This window comes from Pyrgilauda ruficollis, unplaced genomic scaffold (assembly GCF_017590135.1).
Source record: "Pyrgilauda ruficollis isolate IOZ18807 unplaced genomic scaffold, ASM1759013v1 scaffold34, whole genome shotgun sequence".
Taxonomy (NCBI): domain Eukaryota; kingdom Metazoa; phylum Chordata; class Aves; order Passeriformes; family Passeridae; genus Pyrgilauda; species Pyrgilauda ruficollis.
The window spans coordinates 3,252,454-3,266,476 of NW_024524822.1; the positions used below are offsets into that span (position 1 = coordinate 3,252,454).

The 14,023-nt window shown below is 45.6% G+C and overlaps 1 protein-coding gene across 1 annotated transcript in view; it reads left to right on the plus strand.

Moving 5' to 3' along the window:
• PAPPA (pappalysin 1) overlaps positions 1 to 14,023 on the plus strand; it is a 174,957-nt gene that overhangs the window by 100,586 nt on the left and 60,348 nt on the right. Inside the window, exon 10 of the mRNA XM_041474999.1 lies at positions 3,531 to 3,727. Within this exon, the coding sequence (XP_041330933.1) occupies positions 3,531 to 3,727 (197 nt within the window). The remainder of the gene's footprint in view (positions 1 to 3,530; positions 3,728 to 14,023) is intronic.

Sequence of the window (14,023 nt, forward strand, 5' to 3'; positions counted from 1 at the left end):
TTGTGTTCCTTTCTTCCATATCTCCTTCAATCAGATGTATCTTAGAAGAGCACAGTCCATGGTGTTGATGAATACAGTCCATGGTGTAGGTCATGCATGATCAATCCCCAACCATCACCAGGTCTTGGAAGCCTCTGGACCTCTGTGGAGACAAAAATTAGATCATGTTGCCAAAACCACGGATGCATTTAGTGTCACAGTAGTCAAGAAGAGAACAGAAAAAGCATTTTGCATTATTATAGGAATAAAGCCATTAGCTACTTATTCCTAGAAATACACCACTCCTGACACTGTCCTCTCTGGCTCTGAGCCTGTAGGACTCTATGAATATTACTGAGCTCTGTTCCTACCACTGAAGAAAGGGAAAAAGCCTGTTAGTTTTTATTTTGTGAGGGCAGTTGTAGGAAGAAACAATCTGGTTGTTCTTTGCTTTGCTTATGAAAATGTAAAGCTCAACATGTAACCTACCCATCATCCAAGACCACCAGAGTCAGAGCTGGTGCTCAACACCTGAAGGAAGAACCTCTGCTAGTTTTTGGCAGCCCACACAGTGATGCACCACATTTGGCTGTTGAAGGTTGGTGCCCTTGTGCTTGGGAAGGATTTAATGACAATCCCCTGTTTGCCATCACTCAGAACTGGGAAGCCCACTGGCAGGAAAGGCCTTCCCCTCTTCTCACTGGCACTCCCCTCAATGCAGAGTTCTGCACACTGTGTGATGAGTCAATAGTGAGAGCAACGGATCTTCCTTAAAAATAACCAGGGTTGTAAAGCCAGTTTCCCTCATCATTTTTCAGAGCACACAAAGGCAAGTGGGTGCCTCATCTCTCAGCTTCTGTGCATGGTGCTGTCCCATGGATGCAGTGGCACTCCAGGGCCAGCACAACTCCAGAGCTCATGACAGTGAGCAGTTCTGCAGTTCAGCAGGACTTGGTTAATCATTTAGGCAGCCCCCATTTAATTCAGACATCTCAGGCTCTCTGTTTGGTTCCTCCCTCGGGTTTGGCAGACTCTGAGCAGACAGATTTATTGGGGTCTTAGGTATAATCAGGAACAAATTAGCCTCTGTTAGGATCACACACTGTCCTGGATCACAGCTATTCAGGGGCTGCTTTCCCCTCCGTGTGAGTACGAATTAAGTCATCGGGCTGAAGTAGGCCTTGAGTATTCTTTTATCCCAAACACATGATCTTATCAGAAGCCCATTACGTTTATCATCGCATTAGAAGGGAGCATTTGGAGCCAGTGCAGGAGTGTGTTGCTCTATAAATGCTGTGCTTACTTCAGTGCCTGTCGTGAAAAGAAGTCAGTGCTTTGGGAAGGCCGGGAAACACTGTCTAAATGCATGTGCCTAAAATTAGGCTGTGAGTTTGTGGGTATGTGTTTCATGGGGGTGGCTGAGTCGGGGATGTGTAAAGGGAGCGCCCGTGCGTTTGTGTGTCAGTGTTTCTGTCAGCGTGGGTGTGCAGCAGGGTGGTGATGTTTCACTGTGTGTGTGCATATCTGACTGTGCATATGTTCATAGGCTGAAGGTCAGGTCTTTTTAACAGGGTAGGTATTTTCCTTTCATCCCCCCACCCCTTTTTACAGAAATAAGCCTCTTTTCATAAAACGACAAAGTGCTTTTTTCCAAAAATACATATTTGCATCTGTTTGGCATTTGGTTCTGAGGATTTTTGATTGCTGATCTCAGTCTTTTTAGGGCTGAACATTTTTCAGAGATTTCTGTTGGGCCTCTCACTCAAACTGGGACATAGTGGGTAAGCCAATTAATTGTATCCTACTGTCATGATACCTGACTTATGCCTTGATGTGGGTGAGGAACAGGAGATGCAGAAGAATAAGGTGAGGGAACCAAGAGTTTGTCTCCATGGCCATCACAGTGACATTCTCATTCCACCCATTCCTTGAGCTAGCCAGACACAGGGCATGGCTGTCCCAGGGATGAATGAGCCCCATGGGGGTGACACTGCTGGGTTGCCTTAGGGCCCATCAGCACATCCACCCAGACACCCCAGGAGCCATTGTCATCTCTTGTCTGGGAAACACTCCCCCAAGCCCTCCTCTGAGCACTTTGAGGGGTGGGGTATAAGTTTGGTGGCTCCCAGACAAATTAAGATGCTAGGATGTGACATGTAAGGTCAAGAAATTTGGCCACCCTGGGAATATTCATTCAGGACTGCACTCATACAGCTGAAACACTTCCAGACTTGTGCTTCTTTTCACCAGCTCGGAGCTCTGGCCTGTCATACACAGTTCCCTACATTTATCCATGTACACAAGTTGTCCACAGAGGCTGTGATTAATCAAATCGCAATGCCATTTTTCCCTGATAGACTTCTCAATTCTTTCAAAGCCACCCTCTCAAAGACCTGGAATCTTGCACAGGAGGAAAAGGAGTGAAAGTCATTAAATAATTGAATAGCAATAAACTGATGTTTTCTGGCTCATGATGGTATTTCACTGTGTAAACCAGGAGAAAAAATAAACAGGGGATTTAGTAGATTGGAAGTAGCTCAAAATTGAGCAGCCCTTGGATTTTCTGACACCTAGCTCATGATAGTCCAATGCTACTGACAGGATTCTCCGTAGGGATCCTTTCCATCAGTCCAGCTAGCAGCTCTGGCTAATTTCCTACCGTTTTTTTCAACAGGCTTATTTGCCAGACAAAAATACAACAGGCTGTCAGAACTGGATACCTCTGGGGACTGGCAATGATAATACAATACAAAATAGGATACCAACAGGTCAAAGGTTTCCATTTCACAGAGTACTCTAATGACTGAAAGTCATTATTGCTATGCAGTCTGTTTGAAAAGAGTAGATGGATCTCAGTTCAGTTTTTAATGGGCCAGTGTTACAGAAACAACCTCAAAAATTTGGCATCTTTGTTGGCAGTCTCATTAGAGAAGCCACAGAATAAATGGGCAAGGATAATAAAGTCTCCTGCTGCTTTTGATCCTTTCAGGTCAAATCTGAGTCATGTTGGTTGAAGCCGTGTGTTTATGTGGCAAACTCACCCTCACACTGTGTGTACTGTATCTGCCTTGGATAAACAGATCTGTTTGGCCCTTTGGTCACTACAACTGTGAACTTGGAAGTTTTCTCCTTCTCTACAGCCACAGTTGCTGTTGTTGTTGTTGATTTGCAGATGTCTTTTAAAAACAAAAAGGGAAACATTTTAGACCAAACCCTCTGCTGGCATTTTTCCATTCCAGCTGGTGGAATTATGCCAACACCCACATTTGCCTGTCTATGTATTTTCTATCTCTGCTTTCTTCTATCTCTTTTAAAAGGAGATAGATGAAAATAAGCAGAACCCCCCAAACATTAGGAAATATCTTCAGGGAATTGCCCAATACAAAAGTTGGCTATTGTTGCTTGGTTTTATTTAAATCACCTTGGTATGACCCAGAATGCTTCCACCTCCCAGTGACCTGACACAGCAGATACACGACCACTGATGGTATCAAGTCCTAGGAACTACCCTGCAGACACATGTAGTTTGTTTTCTCTGTTTCCCCTGGCAGATGAGCCCAGCAGGTGCTATTTCCACGACGGCGATGGAGTCTGTGAGGAATTTGAGCAAATGACCAGCATCAAAGACTGTGGCGTTTACACTCCCAAAGGCTTCCTGGATCAGTGGGCTTCCAACGTCTCTGTCTCACACCACAGTGACCAGCAGTGCCCAGGGTGGGTGGTCATTGGTCAGCCAGCTGCAACCCAGGTAAGGACAGCGTGTTCCTCTTCCTCTCCTGCAAGTCCAGCAAGGAGCAATGATCTCAGGTGGAGCTCAGTGGTCAGCGTTCAGGGGTGCTCTTACCCCTGCCTGTTCACTTGTTTCTTCACCAAGGATGGCCCCTGGCAGCAACTTCTCTCTTTCTGAGCCTGATTAGTAGTGATGAGTTGAAATTCAGTCCCAGTCACCCAACTGGAACTGGCTGAAGTTGTGGCTGGGTTGATTCAATGAGCTGTACAGGAGTCACCTCTCCCAACCATCATCACCTCAGAGATAGACGGTCTCTTCACAGCAAGCACAGGGAATGAGCTTGTGGCAATGAGTTCTGAAGGCTAATGCCGAATAATACAAAAGAGTGTTCTTTCTTTTTTAATAGTTTTGTGTTTTCTGCCTCCCAGTTCCATAAAAGCACCCTATTGTTCTATTCTGAGAAAGGTCCTGTCCATTCCCAAAGCCATTCATTAGCTTTAACCCCCTTCTCCTATGTCTCCTTTGTAACATAAATAGCTCCAGTTACCATAACTTTACCTTTTGTCTCTTTGAGAGAATTACATCCAAATGAGTTCAAAAAACCATTAGATAGATGTCTGGAAAACAGAGCTGTACATGAGCAGATGCAGCAGTTCAGATGCAACCTGATTTGGGAAAGTCCACATTGCTTGTTGATGATTTTTAGAGGGAAAGGCTCTTCATATATAAGAGCTGCTTTGTATATTCCTCCTTCAGCCCCCACTGTTGTCCCTTATTAGAGACAGAGAACTTATCACACTAATCAACTTTGGCTGACTTCTGGTTGGATGCAGAAAAGTTTTTCTAAGAATCTAATTATCCAAGAGGTGTCCTGAGTGGGCAGTGCAGAGAGGAGTGCTGTGTCACAGATATGACAAGCAGATCTCTCTGTGAATAGTAAATGTTAAGCATTTCCAGTTGGCTTGCAAGAGAAAACATCTTTATGCAAGAGACTTGGCCTTGCTCACATTGCACAAGTCTGTAACAAATTAATGACCAGGTCAGTTCTAAATGCACAAAGCGTGGTTAGCTGGCAGAGAATCAAGACAGAATCTCGAGCCCAGTATTGACTTTTTGTCATTGTCTCATTTGTTATTTCACACTGTAAAAGGAACTTTCCTCTGGACCCTTGCTTGTGCCTTCACAACTTCCTCCTCATTCAAGTTCCCTGTGCAGACCAAAGGCCAGTGGCTCCAGTTCAGGTGCTGTTTTTTGGACACGTCCCCAGGCATTCTGTGCCCCTGCAGCTGCTCCAGAGCTGCCCTGATTTTCTCTGAACACTGGTAGGAGCTCAGCCACACCACACAGTAGGTAACATGTGGTCCTGTGGTGGAAAAACCACCACCACGCACACACACAACACAAAGCCCTGCTGTGTAGCCACAACTCAGGCGTGTTTGTTGTACCCAGTTGAGATGAAGTTGTCACAGCCTTGCTTGGAGGAAAAAAAAAAAAAAAAAAGGCAAAAAAAGCTGTTGTATTTATAGGCAGAGCAGTGGCATATCACACACTGGCAGAGTGAATGGGAACATGCCTCCTGTTATTGCCTGGCCCCTGGGGAGATAACAGTGTGCTATTTACTTCCAGCAAAAAGAATTTTTGCTTTAGCTCAGCTGGTCCTATTACACCAGTTTGAGTGCATGGGGTTCATTGACCTTTTTAATCATATAGATGATGGGAAAGTTTTTGTTTCCCCCAGGAACAAGACAGTTGTCTTGGGAAAGCACCTGACTTGTCACTCTGGAGAGGTTAGATGGGGCAGCAGGTCATCAGTCTGTTAGCTTGTGGAGATGAAAATTAACCTAAGATCTCCACTAATCGCTGCATGTAATGATCACTGGTGTGTAAACATGTTTGGCTTCATTATCTGCACAAGCACTGAGCCTTAGGGGTTTTCTGTATTGATGAAAAGAGCACCTTTCCTCACCCAGATACCTTTCAGAGTAGGTTGTGTGCTTGTTGGTCTTGTGCAAACTTTTCATGTTGTTGCTGGGTAGCTTCCTGATTAATCAGAGTGGTATTTGTGTTGGCTTCTCATCAGGAATGCCATGAAAGGTATGTTTGAGTGCAGTGCCCAGCAATATACAGAATACATAAGCTGCCTGTTTGTCAGCCATCCCCACCTCTCATCCTTGCCCCAGTGTTCTCAAGGCGCTTTAAAACATTTTAAGCATGTCCTGACTTAAAATGTTTCTCATCCTTGGATATCTTAACGCCAGGTTCTCTGCATGACTGTCATAGTTCTGTCAAGGCTTTTTCTGAGGAGTTTGCATCCCAGGTTGGTTGGTTGTTGTGGTATCTCTCAGCAATATCTGCCCATGCGCCTTGTTTACCTGTTGGGGGATTGCTGATAAGCACAAGCTGGAGAGCACTTTCTTGTTATTGTAGGGCTGTTTCTGTGACCTCTCTGCTCAGTTCACTGCAGACATTGCCCATGTCTGCAGCTGGCTTTTCCTTAGATACTTAGTTATTAGTTTGAGATGGCTCTTACATCACTTGTTAGTGTGAGGCTGCCGACTGGCAACATAGTAAGGGAGATAAAAAAGCAAGTTCCCAGTATAAGATTTGTTTTGAACAATAAAACGCTTACAAAGAATGACACAGTCTTGGCGAAGAGATACAGATTTGAAAAATGGAAAGGTCAAACAGCCCCCCCTTTAACAATCGCCCTTTCTGCAGAAGCAAGACTGAGAGACAGCCACTTCTACTTTCCTGGCAGCCACCCTTCAGTGCTGATTAAGAAATATTCTCAGTACTGACAGCATCATATTCAGAGCCAAAGAGGGCCAGTCAGCAATATTGCACCAGCACAGAAATGCAAACACCAGTGCAGGGTAGTTTTGCAGTTTGATTTCTAATCTTGTGTCTTCCACAGACCTGGAAGCAGATGCTGCTCACTACCTGTTGTCAGCTGCAGGAGGAATTCAGCAATAATGGCTTTCCTCATTCTTGAGCTGGCTTTTTCCCCCCGACTCCTGCTTCTGCTATAAGTTTGCAAACAGCCTCTCCTTGCACATCAGTTTTCCTTTGCCACAGTTTATGCTGGGTGAGTGCATTAGCTCCTGTTAGTCTCTCTTGCTGGAGTCAGTTGTACTGAGCAGGGGGGATTTGGATATTTTGCTAAGGCCTCTGGAGGAAGCCTCTGACAGGCCTATTCCCGGAGGGATGCTCCAGCTGGGGTGAGCAGAGCACAGGCAGATGAGTGCAGCCTGATCACAGAGCACTGGAGATGCCATTTCTTCTTTCCTCTTGCTGGTGGCACTCCTGCTTTTGGAGAGCTGATTGACCTGAAGCTTCCCTTTGAGCCATTACAACAGAGAATTATAGGAAGGGACTAATGGGTCTTTAGGTGGCTGATTCCTGACCCTGTTACTCCTGTCACAGACAAGTGTGCTCAACACTTGGCTGTTGGTGTGGGTTGGTGATTTAGAGAGACAGTCCCCCAGGAACTGCCTTTTGTTGCATTTCTTCCCAGCTGTGCAGAAGTTGTTTAGACCAAGTAACCATACGTGTATAATATATATATATATATATAAAATCTTTTTTTTTTGCCTTATGCCATTGTTTGAGCTTGATTTTCCAGTGTATGGAAAAAACCACACAGCTCAGGCACAGTTAACAGAACGGGGACTCTTTCCCAAGGCTGCTGGGCACAGACAGATCCTGGGATTCGTTTTCATTCCCGGACTAAAGAACACACCCTGTTCTCCTCTGGGTACCCCACAGGGGCTTCTATGGAGTAAGAAGTTGTGGAAAAGGATTCTTATTACATCTTTCCCACAAACAGAGGCCCCCTCCTGCCCCATTACCATTCCCACAATTGCACTCATCCAGACTTGCTGCAGCAAACCTTCCACCAGCAGCAAAGATGTCTAAAATTGAAGTATGTCTGGAATAGCCCACAAAAGGAGAAGACAGGAGCACAAAAATATCCTGACTACTAAAAGAAATAACATGGTAGAGCAAGGGCTCCAAACAGAACGGGGACTCTTTCCCAAGGCTGCTGGGCACAGACAGATCCTGGGATTCGTTTTCATTCCCGGACTAAAGAACACACCCTGTTCTCCTCTGGGTACCCCACAGGGGCTTCTATGGAGTAAGAAGTTGTGGAAAAGGATTCTTATTACATCTTTCCCACAAACAGAGGCCCCCTCCTGCCCCATTACCATTCCCACAATTGCACTCATCCAGACTTGCTGCAGCAAACCTTCCACCAGCAGCAAAGATGTCTAAAATTGAAGTATGTCTGGAATAGCCCACAAAAGGAGAAGACAGGAGCACAAAAATATCCTGACTACTAAAAGAAATAACATGGTAGAGCAAGGGCTCCAAGAGTGGTAAGAAAATACCATAAGAAAATTAAAGAGAAATATGATGAAGTTCTCTGCCATGCAGTTTTATTCTGTCTAATAAATATAATGCTGAAGAAAATTCCCCAAAGATCCAGCAGAGCCAGCAAATAGAGTAATCTTCAACAGGAGTGGAAAGAGAGGAAACCTGCAACTTTTAATGGAGAAGCCATTCCTTTCCTTTGGGGTGATCTTGCTGAGAAGAGGGAGGGTGTCTGTCTGTCGGCTCTGCAAGTGGCCCTTTTTGAACTTCCCAATTCACAGCCAAGTCCTGTTGCTCTTCAACGGTAAGAGTTTTGTTGTGGTTGGAGGGATAAAAAATCCCCATTTTTAATAAGATGATTTGCTTTGCAAATGTCTTTGTTATTTATAGCCGAGCCAGACTTTGAACCACTAAGCTCTGGAGGATGAGGGCAGAATCCCACTAAGCAAAACCATTAATGGAGGAACCATGAGTGATCAGAGACCAGTTCTGGAAAAAGATGAACTGGACACTGTGCACAGGCTGTCACAGGAGGAATGTAGGTTTGCTGTACGTGGCTGAGCTCATTTCCAGTACTGGCTGATCCACTGAAGGCCTTCAGCTTAGGTTACACAGTCTCCCAGTCTAAAGTTAGTTCCAGGGGTCCAAAATTTTGTCTTCATTTCCCCTGGAAACTACAGACCAGCCAATTTGGTCTTTTGCCTGAGGCTGCAGAGCTGTGTCATGAGCCTGGCCCTGACTGTCAGGCAAATTCAGGCTGGAATGCTCCTTCCTTGGATGAAGTCATGATATTTTTCTTTTTTTTTTCTTTTTTTTTTTTTTTCAGTGTGCAGTGAGTAATTAAGCCTTATCACAGCCACATTGCTTCGTTTCTGTTCTGTTTAATAGAGGTGGAAAAGGGAGCACAGAAAGGTAAAGCTACTGTTTGAGGATTAGAACTCAAAATCCTTCAGAGACATTGCAGGCACTGGGCATTACTGAGCCTAAACCTCCCAAGGACTAGGAAGTTCAGGATGTCTTGAAAGGGAAATGTTCCTATCTTGGATAAAAAGGAAACTGTTCAGGGCTTGCTGAGAGTTTCTGCCTGGGAGCAGAGCCCTGAAGGGGTTTGAGGTCATTAAATCTGCATTTTAGCTCTGTCAGCCCCCTCACATCATCCTGGTTGTGAATTAATCAGTCTTGATCCTAGCACAGTTTGGCTGTTCACTCCCAGTACAAAAGGACTGGAAAACTGTCCCACCATCTCCTTGCTTTAATGACTGGAAATGTTGCTTCCCACCTGACTTGCTGGGAAAGCTGGATTCTGCAAACTTTCTGCAAAGGAACTCCACTGCTCCTTATTTGCACTTTTGCTTTGCTGCTCTGCCTCACTGGAGGAGGTGATCCATGCCAAGGGTCCGAGGTGAGGGATGCTACAAGGATGTGTCACATGCCATCAGTGCCATGATTCAGGAATGATCTCAGCATTCTGGGGAGCTAAATGAAATGAGAAATGGGATTTCTAGGTAGGCTGGCTTGGAAAAGCCTCATTTGCAGAGAGTTGGCTGAGGAAGAGCGTTACCCTGAAAGTCAGTTCAGAGCTGGCTGGAGGATGCTGTCCCTCCCTGGCTGCCTGCTCCCAGCCAGGACAGACAGGGATCCCCTGCACCCCCATGGCCTCCAGTGCTCCTCTGCTCCTGGCTGGAGTAAAGCTCAGACCACATGGCTGATGTTGTAGCCTCTAGCTGATTTGTGTAAGGGGAGGATGGAGAGAACACAATGAGATGTCAGAGGAGATTCCAAACAATTTTGACAAACACTCAAGGGATATATTTTTTTTTTCTTTCCACTCCCTTCCCCCCCTTGGTTTTTAGAATAATTTTTCAAGAGCACATATGCAAGTCATCTAAGGGAAACAGAACAGTGAGTACCAGGGGTTGGTACACTGTGTTCCCTTTGTGTACTGTAGAGAAAATAGATAAAAGAAACAAAGAATGATGCAGAGAGCAAAGCAGCCAACCGTACTCTCAGAGAGGTTCAATCCGACTTTTTCAGAGATGAAGGTCAAACCAAAAATCCTCAGGTGCCGGAAATTGGTCCCATCTTCCTAGAACCAAGAGAGATTTACCACTAATGAAACATGAGCAGAATTCCATGCCATTTGTTGTTTCTAGAAGCAAGAAGAAAGGCAAGAAAGGAATATTGTCTTGGGCAGCAATAGGGATTATGTGCCTCTTTAGGAAGTAAATTACCATTTTATGATCATATCTGCTGTACACCCAGCCACCCACCCAGATTAGAGGCATCAACAGAGAACAGCTTGGACCCCCCTGGCATCAGCAAGCCGGGCAGCCAGACCCCCTGACAGAGGCACTGCTCATTAACATGCATTCCTCTGAAAGGAGACCCCCCCCTCCTCGGCCCTTGCCCCTCAACCTGCCACTCTCCCCGTCTGCTGCTGCTGCTCACAAGCCTTGGGATGCAGAGCATGTCCAGTCGTGAGCGTGGGATCGCTCCCCTGCATCCCATCCGGGTTGTTTGTCTTGGGTCCCTCTCCATTCACAGCAGAATGAATTTTGCATAAATGCATCGACACGTCTGCTTTGTTCATGCATGAAGGGTTCTCGGCATTTCTCATCCCACCCCCGCCCCACCGTCTTCTCCCTGCTGCCTGGCATGTGGCTTCACCCGCTTTTCCATGATTTCCCTGTGCACCAGCAAATAAACCTGCCTGAAGCAGTGCCAGGTGACCCAGCACAGTTAAAAATGCCCAGCTAGATCTAAACCAAGCAATGGGAGAAGGGGATGGAAAAGGGTGCAAGAGCAAAGCCATAATGGCTTTTACACTGTAATTTGGTTTCATGTTCTGCACAAGGAAACATGTCAAATATGTAAACAGAGCTCTCCAGGGTTGTAATGTAGCTACAAAACCACGGATGTACAGGCAGGCAGGGTGCTGCTCTCCAGCAGAACGGAATGCCATCCCCAAAACCACACGGTCGTTTCTTTAAGCTGAAAGTAAACTTTCTCATGCCAGGAGCAAAGAATTTCTTTTTTTCTTGTAAATGAGGGATTGTCTGCACCACTTGTTTAGAGTACCGTGGGCATTTTAGCCCACATTGTCATAAGACACCTCGTATTTTGAATGCCAATGAATTTCAGGGTGTTCATCTTAAGATGTCTCTAAAAGGCATGGTTTTGGAGGATGGTGTTTACCCAGTACTGTCCTGAAAGTGTCTTGAGTCAATCCCTCTATCCCCACCTGAAAATAAGAAACAGCTTTAATAATAATAATAATAATAATAATAATAATAATAATAATAATAATAATAATAAAAACATATGAGGAAAAAAAACCAAACCAACAAACCACAAAGTGGGGACCTTTTGGATAACCCTGCTGAGCTGCTCCAAGTCTCTCCTGAACAGCTCCTTAGTTGGAGCTGTGACTGTGGAGGAACTCCACATCTGTGCTCACTTTTGGAAGTGCTGCCTGCAAAGCTGGAGGACCGCTCTTTCCTCTGAGGTCATTTCAGTGGGGAATCTGATAAGAAGACATGATTCACCCTGGTAATTCAAATTCACATCTGGTAAGTAGCCCAGCTCCCCCATGCTATCAGCAGGAGTCTCCTGGGGACTGGGTTTCCACTGTCGTCTCAGGGTCTGGCTCCAAGCTGTCACATGTGCCAGGAAATGGTTATTTGCAGGATCAGTGCTATTATCTGTCCCCACATGTACCTCCTCTCTGGGAGAAGCCCTCAGCTCAGGAGAACATCAAGTTCTGCTCAGCCATTTTGGTAACTGGGCCAAAATCCCTACACTTAGTACTGCTGGCAGTGAATGTAATTTTTCCATTTTTTTTGGTAATTAACTCTTGCATCATCACGTTCAGAGGAGACAAGTCACTCTTCTGAGAGGGGAAGGTGAAGCACAGGGTAGAGATCACCTTCTTCACACCTTTCTCCATTCAAATCTCTTTGAAACATTTGGCCTTCCTGCAGAGCTGCTCTGTCACTGTGCATGCACAGTGAGCTGGACCAGCTGGAGAGGGAAAGCCTCACTCTGTGGAAATTTACCTGTTTCCCAGAGGTTGTTCCTGGTGAGAAAGGCTGAGCCTTGGCAGCTCGCTGTTCCTCTTGCTGCCAGTCCATCTTCTCAGAGCCTGCTCCTGGAAGGCAGTGAGGCTGAAGAAGCTGAGCTTCCTCTTTCACACAATCCTTTAATTCTTCCAGTAATTTCTTCTGGGAGCAGTTGGGAGCTCCTCTGCACCCCCCTACAAACCTGGGACATGAAGGACTAAATGATCCAAGTATTTTGGCTTAATTTGTTGGAGTTTGGGGTTTATCAGAACAACCAGGGTTGTTCCAAGGTGAGAAGGGAGTGACAGGCTTCCCCAGACAAGCTTTTTTTTGGGTGGAGATGTGCATGGGGTGAAGGCAGCAGCTGCTCCGTAGATCTGCCTGGATGGTCCAGCTCATTCAGAGGAATTTGTTTGCAGCATGGTGGTTTCATTACTCTGCAGTTTCAGTGGGAAAAGCCCAGTGAAGCAAGGGGGAATCTTTTGATTTTCATACCACAAGCCATGTCTTCAGGTATTGAAAAACAAACCAGAGGGTTTAAATCTTGAGTAATACCCATTGATGTAGGGCTGATAGCTGGATGGGAACTGAAAGGTTTTACCAGCTGAGGTGTGACTGCTCCCTGGAGCACAGGGCAGTCCTCCAATCCCCCCTCCACATTCCCCTGGTGCCTCTCTGCAGCCTCCCTTTTCCTATTAAATTCAGGGCCTCTTCCCAATGCATCATCTCTCTGGATGTATCCAATTAAGGCCTGTTGACAGCCCAGAGCAGACTTACACCCTTAGGATTAGAGGCATGTGTACGTCTTCATATAGGGAAGGACAACAACAGGGTGTCTGGCTTCTCCCAGGGAGCACAGTGGGGAAAGCTGAGCAGCCTGGAGAGGGAAAAGGAGCCATGGAGAGGGAGATTTGCACCCCCAATTATCCCTGCCTGTGGAAATGCTGTGTGCTGAGTGTAGTGTGTGGTTTACACAGCATGTTTACATGGGCCATAACCCTAAACAAAGCTGAAAAGCACGGCTTTAACTCTGGAAATAAAAGTACTGGAAACCCCTGGTTTTCTGCACATGAGAAAGTTTTGTTCTTTAAACACACAGATGTTTTTAAATGAAAAATCACTCTTTTGACCTTTTCTGAGTGTGATCATGTGGTCGGGGCTGACATTAACCACTGCACCGCTGTTTGCCTCAGGCACAGGCAAAGCTTAGCCAGGGGTCTGCAGGGCTCAGGCTGGCACCTGCCTTGGCTCACATCTCTGGGAAGTGTCTCCTGTGCCCTCTGAGCACTCAGGGTGGTGTAGGGAGCTGGGATGAGGTATGGAAATATTTAGGGCTTGCTCCTACTATACTGGAAACAAAAGCAGCGGGGTTTTTTTCCTGCTTGAGAGCTGAAAAATTTGTGGCTTAATTTCTTTCTTTTGTATCTCTCTTTTTATTAGTGTCATTGTCCATGTGCTTCTAAGCATCTCTGTCCACCTCAGCCAGTGTATTATCTGATGGAGAACTCAAGCTCTTAAGGGATTTGTTGCTGTTGCTTTTGTGTTTTTTCTACCTAGCTCTGTGTTTTCTTCATCCAAACAAATGTATGGCACCAGCTCTGGGAAGGAAGGAGGGGATGTTACCAAGTGGATTGCACCAACCCTGCTGTGCCTTACAAGAGCTGCAAAAGTACAATGAATCTAGTGAGCCAGAACTATGAATATAATAACAAAAATATATTTAAGATCCTCCTGAAGGGTGGCACACATTCTGCCTTTGACAGTTTGATTTTCTGGTGCCAGCTGCTCCCAAACGAAACGCTCCAGTCAAAGGAAAAACAAAAAAAAAAAAACAAAAAAAAAAAAAAAAAAAAAAAAATTTTTTTCTCCGTGCCCCCGGGCTTTA